The 12,515-nt window shown below is 36.2% G+C and overlaps 1 protein-coding gene across 1 annotated transcript in view; it reads left to right on the top strand.

Annotated features, from left to right (window-relative positions):
* LUZP2 (leucine zipper protein 2) overlaps nucleotides 1–12,221 on the top strand; it is a 200,234-nt gene extending 188,013 nt beyond the window's left edge. The window contains exons 11-12 of the mRNA XM_026850920.1: nucleotides 10,842–10,919; nucleotides 11,591–12,221. Coding sequence (XP_026706721.1) covers nucleotides 10,842–10,919; nucleotides 11,591–11,695 — 183 coding nt within the window. The 3' untranslated portion in view covers nucleotides 11,696–12,221. The remainder of the gene's footprint in view (nucleotides 1–10,841; nucleotides 10,920–11,590) is intronic.
* Nucleotides 12,222–12,515: the final 294 nt, after the last annotated feature.

Raw genomic sequence — 12,515 nt, 5'->3', positions numbered from 1 at the left:
TTCCCTGCCTTTATCTAAGTAGCACTGTAATTCAAAGAAAAAGAAATTAGCCCGTGTCTCTAAATTTGAGTAATAGGATGAAGTTTTATATCATTTAATCTCTCAATTATCATATTTTAACACCAATTCTGTATTCTGTGGGACTCACATTTCCTTTAAATTTTAAATCTTTAAGGTTTGTTAAATCTGTATTTGACAAAACCTCTTGTATGGAGGAAAAAAGTAGTAAAATTAGGGAAAGCATAGCATAGGGCTATTCAAATTCACCGTACCTTGCGAGATAATGTTCCTTACTGGAAAATGAAGCAGGCAGTAGTTTTATCGGTGTTATCTTGCTTTTGAAGATGTTGCCGCTAGAAATTCATTTTCCAACTGCAAATTGTGCATATTATGGAGTTTACATAGTGGCATTCTGTTCACATTTAAAAGAACTCCCAGTCTGGGATTGCCACTAATACACAGAAAGGTGTCTGTGAAATTCCAGTGTGCTGTGCTTGCGGTGTCTGTTGAAGGAATGGCTTTGAGAGCCAAGTTACAAACCAGATTACTAGGACAACCACCCCTACACCAAGCAGCCAAGCCATATACACTTTGGTATTTATGCCAGTTAGAAGCAGAATCTCCAGTGTAATTAAAAACTTAACAGATAGAGGAAGACAGGTTCTCTTTACATTAAATGGGACTTTTAAGGTGTATTTTTTATTATTATTATTATTTATTTCCAAGTTCAATTGGAAATAAAAATTGGTGGGTTTGGTTTTTTGTTAATACAAATACAACTGACTGGTATGATTCCAAGAGAATTCCAGGAGTGAGTTCTTTGTGCTGGTCGCTGCAGGGCGGTACCCAGCTGGGAGCTGTACTGGGGTGCAGCAACCTGCATAGTGCACCAGCATGGCCTCTGGTTCTGTCCTCAAAAAGAAAGGTGATGTACAAATGTAGCTCAGGTGATACACAATATACATAACATTTTAGAGAAGTACTTATTTTCAAGTTGTGGCTGCACTCAAAGTACTGGATTTTCTTACCAGAGGGACATTAAGTAATTATTTTCTCTGAGAATTTTCTCCATTTCTATTCTGCCATCCCCACACTGACCCAGGAAGTTTTTTTGAGAAATCCATCCTCCCTTCCAGGATTCTGTACTTGGATTTTCAAAAAAATCTCAGTTGGAGCCTGTCATGAGAGAATAAAACATCCCAGTTTGTCAGGATCCCCTGATTTCACTTTGAATACCACACAAACTTAATTATGACAATAATGGCAAAATTTTCTTGTAAACCCAAGGGTCGATTAAAGAAAGGCAGTAAATTTTCCAAAGAGAACTAAGGCATTATAATATATTTTTCACAATTGTTCCACTATTTTACAAATCTAAGGACCTACCCTGACCACATGCTATCCTGTGGGTTGAATAAAGTAGTTTTCCTGGTAGTTCAAGTTGAAACTTTTTTTCTTCCTCCTACGCTCACTGTCCATCTGAACACGGACTGCATGGGACACAATTACAGTACAGATGATGACAATGCGTTAGCAACCTCTTCCCAACTTATATTATTTCCTTTTTTGTCTTATGTTAAACAATACTTTTTTTTATTATTTTTTGAGATAAGGAAGAATTCAAATTAATTAATTTGAGAAATGAACTAAAAATCTCGCTTTCCACAATTAACCCTCATATGACTTTAGAGATACCGCCTTAAATCCTGAAAGAACTAGAATTAGTTTATTTTCCTGGAGGGTCGTATTACTGCAATAGTACGAAGCTGTGATTTGTACCTGTGAACAACATCACATCGAGAAAATTTCAGACTTGGGAATACTTTAGAGTTTTTCTCACAATTTTATCATTATTTGGTTGTGTGTGTTTTTATCAGAAGTTTTTGCAGCTGCTAAACTCCCAGTGAGGGAAGTATAGGCTGGATGACAGGTTCTCCTGTGCCATTTGTTTGAGAAAAATAAATGAAGGTTGAGGGTATGATAAAAGACGAGGACCTTAACGAATATGCTTAAAACTAAAATGGTGCTTGGAAACTTAATATTTCATCGACACTTTCTCAGAGATTTGTAAAGTTCCTGTGATTGTCTCTCTGATAAACAAAATATGATTTATGTTGTGGAAGAATTACTGTAGTAAATAGTGACTAGAATAGAACATGCAATGTTTCAGTTGTTAAGGCAAAAAATGAGGTAGTTACTGATCTCAACCAATGTTTTCTAGTCTGTATGACTAAGCTTCCCTCTCTCTGTCTTAAATTTGTAATCCTACTGCAATTTCTTCATTATTGTTTTATGAATGTTTATAATGATTACTGTAGTTTACATTGAAATTAATACAAATGAAGATTTGTTTCCAAATTGTATACAGGCAAGCCAAATTATATTAGCTGATTTTGAAATTAGATACAGCTCATACCTTAGCTGTCATTAAATTTGACATGGGATCTGTAGTAACCAGACAGACTGTCCTGTAATACAACATCTTGATTAGTTCAAATAATCTGAAATTTGTCAAAGACCAAAAAAATCTTTACTTCAGTTTTCTTCTAAAAGATTCTATTATTCAGATGATGATGATGATGATGATGATGATGATGATGATGATGATTATTATTATTATTATTATTATTATTATTATTATTATTTTATTTTATTTTATTAGAGGAATGTAGTCAATGCTGTTTTTCCTTAGTCTTGTCCGGAGGAGTTTTCCCGGTAATTGGTTCCTGAAAGTCTCTGTGCAGAACCAGAGTTCTGCAGAGCTCTTTACTCTATATCATTTCCCATTTCCCTCTTCCCAAAAGTTTTATGGGAGCTTTTTTGGATTTTATACCAGAATATACCTTCTCCCTTTTTCATATCAAATAACTCTTACGTGTGTAGCGTGTCATTTAAAACCGCCCATTCGGTAGTGCTAAAACATCAAACAATTTATAAAGTGATTCTTTGTTTTCTGTTCTCATCTTAGATTTGTTGCTCTTTGTCCTTCTAGAGTCTTTTCTGATAAATAAAAGTGATAGTGCTTTTATTTACTGCCTTAATTTCCTGCAGTAAACAAACACTGCGTGTTCATTAATCATTCAGTGACAAAGGGCACTGAGTATCGGAGCCAAACTTGTACATGTTTCTAAGCAACCACAGCATTTTGCCTCTTTTTCTCCCTATAAGTTTCAACTGCTGAGGTTTGATCACATTGTACTCTCCCATTGCTTTCCCAAGGAAGTAATGAGAGAAAAAAAGAAACCATTAGAACAAAAATTCAATGTAATAAAATTCTTAAAGGGAATTCAGTAATTCTGTTCCCTAAATGAGGACTGTGAAAGTCACAAGAAGTTAACATCATCTTAGTTTAACCATCCACTCAGTACTCTGCTCTAAAATAGGAGGAGGATATGAAAATCTGCAGAGGTGTCTTATGGAAACTTCTTTCACTACATCTTGCTCCATATCTTTCTTCTAAATAGCGGGGTTGAAAGGAGATTGAAATACAGATCTCTGATAAATTAATGAGTGAATCTGATAAAACATGCCCTTGAATAAACTGTGGACTTGACTTGGCTATTGACGACTAAGATACCTAGCTTGTCAGTTGAGTTGACCGTGCCATCCTTTTCTCCCGGTACCTGGTTTAATTTCTTTGGAACTAGCTCAGTGTTATCTCCTCCATCATACTCTACAAATGTCCTGCATTTAGTGCCCACTGAAGCCAAAAGGAGGTTTGTAGTGATGCGAAGGAATGCTGAACCTGCAATGTTTGGTGTGCTGAATCTGGCAGTGGCAGAACTATTTTTGAACTGTAGAAGCTAGCTGAATATAATATCGCTTATTTAAACTTCTTGATTTCCTGTCCACTTGTGATGTATTGGATGATTAGTTGAGCAATAAAGCCGGTTCTTATTTGCTGCCTTGGTGCGGTGGAATACCTTTCTAGTTACATTGTTCAGCAGCTTGTGGGTCAAATTGCATAGTTTAATAGCTGAATTTTAACTGGCTTTTTGAAAATTCTTTTAAAATGAAGATGCACACTTGGGTGAGCCACCTTTATAATTTATATATCCAGCTATGAACCTCCCCAGCTCTGCTGTATAATTCACTAGGTGAACTGAATACCGTAACTTCTGAAATTTTGCATACTATACTGATCAAGCTGCATATTTTATAACCAGAATTTCATGCAAAAATACTTTGTTAATCAAACTGCACACTGAATTGGTAAAGGCGGCACAGTATTGCAAGATCTATGGCCACCTCAATTTTTCTACCTTGTTAAATTTCTCACTTATTGTTCTCAATATTTTTTTCCTCTTATATATACAAAATATATTGCTTAAGGCAAAATGCACTTGTATGAAAATTTTATTTTACAAATGCAAATAGGTTGTTAATGTGTTTCTTAAAGTTCGTGTAAAGCAAATAACAAACATTCAACATTGCTAAATTTGGCCTGTTTCTCTACCATGTAGAGGAAAATCACAAGACGACTCCTGTTATGCTTAACCATAAAAATTGTGAATATTGGCCAAGCTAGATTTTAAGGATATGTTAAGAAAAAGCTGCCCAATTTGGCAGGAGGTAATGAGAGTGAAAACAGTGAAATGGCTTGCCCAACTATCAAATACTTAAATAAAATTTTCCAGCATTTCTTTTTCCTGTTGCCTTTTCCTTGGGAAAGGTTTAGCTTTCACTGCTTGGAATTCTGACTGGTGTGTGTTAGAGCTTTTAAAGTTCAAACATTAGATCCCTCTTGATGTTTTATGATAAAAACACAGCGTATGTAATTTCATGAATATAATGTTTATCTTACAAATACGCCCATAATTACAAAATATATGGCAAACATACTGTAAATACCAGTCAGAACAACTTAATGCAAAGGTAAAGAATTTTCCACACATACAATTTAGAGTTTATTCTATAAAATTAATTCATTCATGGGTGAAATTCTGGGATCTATCACTGATGGTTAGATTAAACACATTAAATTATTACAATTTTTAGTAAAATAAGGAAATGTTAGGGAAGAGGGGGCTAAAAGAGGAGGCAGGACTCTTAAGCTTCAAAGAAATGCATCTTTCTGTCTTGTTTCACTGCTCTGAGTCATAAAACTGCTTCAAGGACTAGTCATCATTTGCTTAATAACCATATACTTGGAAAAATCCTGGCTGTGATTATAAGTATTGAAGATTTTCTTGCTGAATCTAGAAAAAGGAGGTTGCTTGTGTGGGCAGATGCTGATGAAACTAAGACACGATGTACGTGGTTGAGAGGCTTTAGGGATGGAAGTAAATATCAATAGCAGAATCCCTCTTCATCTCTGATGAACCTATAAATGCGGCGGTTGCAGTTAAAGCTTTATTTATTAAATGTTAAGCTTAGCTGGGTGAGGAAAACAATGAAATGGTCTGACTGCTGCTTCCCACCTGGTGAGGTAAGTAATGTTTGTGGCCCATGAATAGAGCAAATATTAACCGAATCTCCAAAACATCACTTAGAAGTGTAACGAGAAATTGGAGAATTGAGAATTTAGTGTTCAATGTATCTAGCTTGCACTGGGTGCGAAGCGCCTGTACGCCGCGTGGGGTTTGGCGTATTTGGAATGGCAGTAGTGTATTGATGTAAGAAACATGGGATTGTGCTTCTGAATGGGGCTGAGAGCAAGTCTGCCATCCCATTCCCTTTGAAACTGCCACCTTCAGTCTCCTTCAAGGAAGGCAGAAGAAAGCACAGACTGTAGTTATGGATGAACTGCCTGTTTTGTTTGTGCCTGAAGTGCCGGGGAATAGACTTTGGTAATGAAGTTAGAATGTTAGATTATTGTTAGCTTTTTTTTTGGCTGCTGTTTTCATTGAATGAGTATACTGAAGTATTTCTATCATGATCTTGTATTAAAAGGTATCTTTTCACCATGCTAACAATAATTTGCAATCCTGTTGATGTTGCAATATTTTGCTCGTCACTATTTTTCAGCTAGACCAAAGCATGCATGTAGAATGATCTATTCCTCCCTTTATAGCTTCCCAGGTATTTAGTCTTGTCCGCCTCCGCCATGTACTCTGCCATTTCATCTGCATTCATTATCCACCTGCCACTTGATCTGCCTTCTTTACCCGCTTGTCACTTCAGGCACAAACAAGAAAATAACCAACGTTATTATGTTGTATTATTATGTTGACCCTAGAGCCACATACTACTCTTCTGAATCTCTGAAAAGACATTAGCTAAGGGACAAGGGGCAGTCATTTATGAGGTGCCTTCATTTTCCCCTGGATATTAGAAATTTGTCTGTTTTTTTTAAATTTTTTTGCCATGTAGCTTAAGAGCCTGACTGAACTTCTCTGCAAGCGCTAAGAGGGACAGACAAGAAATGGTTTCATACCCATCCCAAACTTCAAATCATTGCACTGAGGTTGAGAGATGAGCCGGCGTTGCCCGCCGCGTTCCCTGGGACTTGCTCAGATGGTGACGGAGCAGTAGTGCCTGCTCCCTGCCCTCCCATGAAGCCAGCACAGACGTAAAACTTAACGTGTGACCAGTAGAGATGATGTGCAGACAAAACTCTCAACTGCTGTGCAATCCTCCCGCTCCTCTCCACACAGCTTTCTGCACGACAGCGGGGGCACACAGTCCGTAACGTGAAATGCCGTGTTACACCTGGCATGAACACCAGAACATCCTTGAAGTACTGCTGACAAGGTTTTAAATTACAACCTGTTTTGGTATGATGGTGCAAGAGGAGTCAGTGGAGTTGCATTAAACTAACCAGACTGACTTGAGACTTTTTTTTTTTTTTTCCTGGGACTTACTGACTTCATTTTATTTTACTTTCTGAACATTGTTTCTACTTGCATGGTTTTAGTCCTTTCTTATAGTCTTGGCATTTTATCAATTTTCCCAGTAATAATCTTTCTGAAAAAAATACTCATTTTCTGGAAGAACAACAATTGATCTTCTCTGACAGAAATGGGGAATTCTCTTTTTGCCCAGGTGTATGTATCTCTGTACAAGCGTACACTGAGGGGGGCATCACTTCGTCCCAGGGCTCCTCCTCCTTGGTGGTGCAAGGACTGAGGCGACTGAGGAGGGCTAAGGGTGTGCTCTGCTCTGTTCCATGGTGTTGGAGGGTTTGTGCGTGAGCTGGAAATGTAACTCTCCTGCGTAGAGGCTTTCTGAGTTGGCACCTTGCCCTTCCTCTCCCCTTCGTGACCCTCCCATCTCAAGCAGGGCCGCTGGCATACCCGCTCCTGTGGGAGAAGCACACAGGTGTGAATTTGCTCTCGTGTCCTTCATCTGCTGAAATCTTGATTCAAAGCTTGCCAGAATCCCAGTACCCCTTCCAACAGGCACTTCTAAAATCTCATTTTCATGAAGCAGAAAAACGACACTGACAACATTTCAACCCCTTTATTTTCCAAAAGCAATTATTTTTGCTTCCATGTTTGCTTTTTGCTTTCCACTTTCCACCGTGTCAAGCTATCACTCTGTATTTTTGTAATTAGTCTGCCTCTCACAGGAGAGAATCTGACAGACACTTGCACAGAAAAGCAAACAAAACAACACTTGGCATAGAGGAAACTAGAAAAAGAAAAAGGGAAAAAAGTAATATTTGGCTTTTTTTGTCTACGTGTCACTTACGGCTTTGAAAGTTTATATATATATATATATATAACACATATATTTTATACACATATATATATTATATATTAAAATATATAATTTTTATCTATCTAAATCTATATATTATTTGAGGTGGTCTTTAGCTGAGGGAAAGGGGGGTGAGTATGTTTGTATATTTATGTGTTTGTATATAAATATATATCTGCATATAAATATAGACATACCTGTGCGTGTATATGTATATAGAACCAAATAAATACACAGAAGCGTATGTATATGTGTGTGTGTGTGTGTATATATATATATATATATATATATATATATGCGCATGTGTTTGTATATATGCATGAGGGGGTATAGGTATGGGATTCAGTTTAGGTTGTGTTAAGCCCAGTTTAGATTTGTATCAGGTGATCCTGCTATACCCGTCTGTCTCAGCTTTAGGGACTGAACTGACTTCAAGCCAAGAGCCAGAGGTGTATAGAGCTCATCCACAGTGACTGGTTATAATTCTAGCTATTGAACCGCTCTTAACTGATGGCATATTGAAAGTTATCGCTGCTGTTTGATCTGTAATTTATTTCTTAAGGATATTCAAGGTTTCGCTAGGACAAGGAATCAATAACGAATGCTTTACGCTTTAACAACATAAAGACATAGGAGTTGCTTTCTTTAGAAAAACGTCCCATTCTACTTTCTCCAACAGTGATCCATACGGTGTGTTACTGAAAAGAAAACAACTGACTGAAATACTACAGACATAAATCTTCACTGCTGTTTTCCTACCAAGATGGCCTTTGTTATCTGGTCTGTGAAAACCCTATGAAAGTTTAGTCACTTACAAAGCATTGTTTTTAACATTAGCTTTTATTTTCCTAAGGCAACAGGCAACCTTTTTTAAAAAAAAAAAAAAAAATCTTCTGTATATGTCTTAAATGGCTGACGTATATTTATGTTAATTTCAATGAGTATTTTTTGATTCCTATCCCCTATGTATTGTCCTGGTGAAATAGGTTACTTGATTTTTTTTTAGTACGTACAGTTAGAATAAATTATGGATTTGTAAATGATCTTATATTTCATTAACATTATTTCTGTCCTCATTACACAACCTGAAATGCTGTTCCTTTTCGATCCATAACATCTTTTGTCCTCAAGCTGCTCACTTATAAGACTCTGAAACCCTCAATTTTTTCTAAACATGACTAAGCTGAAAACATTTTTTTAAGTCTGTCTCACTAGTAAATATATTAAATACAAGTTCTCCCAGGACCACACTTATAAGCTTCTGAAATATTAAAATTTTATTTAAAATACCTACTCTTTGTCGTCACACTTAGTCTTTATCTAGAAGATAAAACAACTATTATTGAATTATTTTCATAGAAGGAGAGTAGGTGCTTTATCAACAGATTTTTTTTTAATCAGTACCACCCTGATTATTCCTTATAATGTAATATTAATCCAACTTTTATTTGCTATTGTGTATAGTGGGAAAACTTTGATAGAGAGTCCCCACCATCAGTCACTTTAATTGCACCATCTCAGAGGCTCACTTCAGTAGCTTAAACATGACTAAAGCCCCCCCAAAGTACTATAAAATCCTTGGCAGTACCACCGTCTCTCTAGAAGCTTTCAGGAGGGAAGCAGCCATCTCCTCTCCAAGTAGTTTTCTTAATAACATGTTTCGTTTTCCTGTTCACACCTGTTCATAGATCAACTTTGTTACAGGCAAGGGACTGTCAGAATTTCTCAAGTGCAAAGAATTAATGAATTTTCTTCCCCCTTGTCGGTATCTTACTTTTTAATTAACTCCAAGCTAATGTCATTTCTACTGAAAGGATATTTATAAAATTTCTTGATATTTAATTTGCATGTTAGTGTGTTTATTTTGTGTTCTCTGCAGAGCAAGGTAATTTTTATTGTGTCCCGATTTAAGGTGCTATAGGATGAATTCAGATGGACTTGCCATTTTCTTAAGAGAGTCTGTCCAAAAAAATGCCTCAAAACATTACGATTTAGAGATTATTTTTTCTCTTTTTGTTCATGATTCCATTTCCCTCCTAGACACAAATAGCTTATTCTCTCCTAGACTGATGTTATCAACTATACAACTTTTTTTTTTTTTTTTTTTTTTTTTTTTTTTTTTTATTGGGAGTTCCTTGTTGCATTTGCATACCTATGTGTAAAACTCATGTCCATGTACTAATGATTCTTTCACCGTTTTTCGTTAGTATGTTAGATTATATCTGATGTGTAAAAAATACTCTGTCTAGGCTTGACTTAGCTTCAGAAATCTTCAAGGGTTTATGCTAGGCAGGAAGCATTTTGGAGGAAGAGATACATTAAAATTTAAGATAAACAAAATTACTGTTATGTTGGAAAGAGTCTTGATGACTTAAACAAAAAACCCCACTTATATTCACTGCATTTAAATATATCAGTCTTAACAGCAAAACAAGTAGAGAAATTCCAATGTGAAAACATTTTAAAGTAATGACCAGAGATTATCAATATTTTACTGTCTTTTATATTTTAATTTCTTTGCCTATGGCATCATTAATCCCACTCCTGAAGGGACTTTAATTTAATTAGAGCAGAATTTTCAGTGCTGGGTAAATCTCTACTTGAAACTCATAACATGAGATATCTTTGGTTCAAAAATCTGCTGTGTAATTAATTTTATTTACGCTCTTCAACTCTCTTTTCCCTGATATTCAAAAGCATATTGGCAAAGAAAATTACATTATTGCTGGAATAAAATGACAGCAATGAATCTAAAAAGCTTTTCTGTACCTTGAGAGTCATCTGACTTCCTCATGCAGGGAATTATCCATATCCCCACTCAGGGATTATTATACCTCAGAGATCGAGCAGTTCAGACAAGAGAATAGGAATAGAGGAGTCCTAACTGTAACGCTGCTTTTCATTTGTTTGTTACTATTTCCTCACCCATAACAGACATTTATAATTACTTACCTGTTCCATGGGACCACTGTGGGAATAAACTTCACATTTGTGATGAGATTTAAGCATGAAGGAAAAAAGCTAGGCTATTAAAGGGATGATGGGAATATGGGATTCACTTAGTTATGAAAACTTTCTTTTGTTCCATTTCATCGACTAGGCTAAAAAAAAACAACATTGCTTTTGGGGGTATTTTTAGGAAAATCATCAATATTTTAGGAAAAGTACAAAGTCGTTCTCTCTGACATTTGTATTGACAGGTTGGCAAGACGTGTTTGGGGAATCGCAATAATTCAACACCTCGTTTGAAGACAGCAGAAACAGAGACAAGTTTTCAGGTATTCTGTTTCTGAGAAATTCTCAGATTTTTATTAAAAGGTCTTGTAAATCATGCAATTGCTTGGACTGTATTTATGCCTTTGATGCTAATGCTTTTGAGACAGGACTGTTTTTTCAGTTCAGACTTTGATTGTACCTGATCGATTCATCTGTTCAGAATGGCTTCTGGTTGTTAACAATGTGCAAAACTTTTTAATACTTGAAGAACTGAGGTATCCTTGATGTCACATGACTTAATTGACGTTGATGCCCACAGTACTGGGAACAGGAGAAGGGAGAGATTTCCAAAATAATTACATATCTGCAATTATGTGAACTTGTATTCAGCCACGTTACCAAAGCGAAGTCTTAAACAGGTTAAACACCTGAGATCTTCATTTAGTAGACCAAAAAGATGAAAATTACCATGACTGTAGATCAGCGTCAGACTTTTTGCACTGTCAAAGACAGTTAAATCTGCTTTCTTCAGTAGAGTTCAGAATCCTTTCCTAGACAGTTGATAAATCTCACATTCTGCTACAGTAGTTTCAGTCTGGTACATCAGATTAACAGAAACGCAGCTCTGTGTGTGCTATTGCCACAGATTTTGAACGTGCTTTTTTTACTTGGCTTGTGTACGTGCATCTCGTGTACGCAGTGCTTACACTGGTGCTATTTTCATCTTCAACAGAAGTTGCACAGCCCACCGTGGACTAAACCTGAAGATAAAAAATCACCTGAAAGGAATGAGAAAAAATTCGAAGAGTCTGTTAGTACAAAAGAAAAAAAACTCTAAGCACTACTAATCTACATTAGAAATGCCCATCACTTGCTTCCATCTTCATATTCTTTTTAGTCCAGAGGCATGAAATGTACCGGGTTTCTAAAGCATGCATTTTTCACTATTTTATGAATGTTTGTAAATTAGTCTAGAATAGACCAATTAGTACCTTCCAGCAATAATCCAAAATGGATGTTTGAAAAAATGCTTTGTAATACAGTCCAGTTTTCGAACTCTTGTTCTACCCGATCGGTAATTGCATACTATAAATTAGTTTCTTTGTAAACGACACCTATTCTTAAGTATTTTCTCAGTCTATTCTATTTCCTGTACCTTTATGGCAAATTAGGTCTTAAAGCAAGTTAAGAATTAAAGGGCAGTTAATGTGGGGAAAAAAATATCTGTGTAAACATAGTTGAAGTACAATAGAACTCATAAGAGCAACTGTAAAAACCCAACAGTGGGGGTCCATGTATACTTAGCTTTCAGTAGTACCATTTGCAGTCTGCTTACTTAAACAATAAAAGATGTTTGGTTGGTTGGGTTTTTTTTCCTAACTGCTATTAAAACTAGTCCATTTTTGAGCACTGAAGCATTGACAGAAATGCAGAGTTAAGGAGATGGAGTGAGTCATGGGTTTTAGGATTCAAGCAAAAATTTTTTGCAGCTGGAACTGAGTTGAAATGTCAGTTCCAGCCCTTATATTTGTGCTGATCTCAACAGGATAAATACACTTTAAATGGTAAAACCTCATTTTGTCCACTACAGATGGGCTTTGGTCCCTCCAGCAGAGAGGAGCGTTTTGGGTGGGGTAAGCTCTCTGACTCCAGGGGTT

This window comes from Athene cunicularia (assembly GCF_003259725.1).
Source record: "Athene cunicularia isolate RWA chromosome 5 unlocalized genomic scaffold, athCun1 chr5_part3, whole genome shotgun sequence".
In the NCBI taxonomy this organism is placed as follows: domain Eukaryota; kingdom Metazoa; phylum Chordata; class Aves; order Strigiformes; family Strigidae; genus Athene; species Athene cunicularia.
Note: the sequence above shows the minus strand (reverse complement) of the source record. Positions and strands in the feature narration are given on the sequence as shown.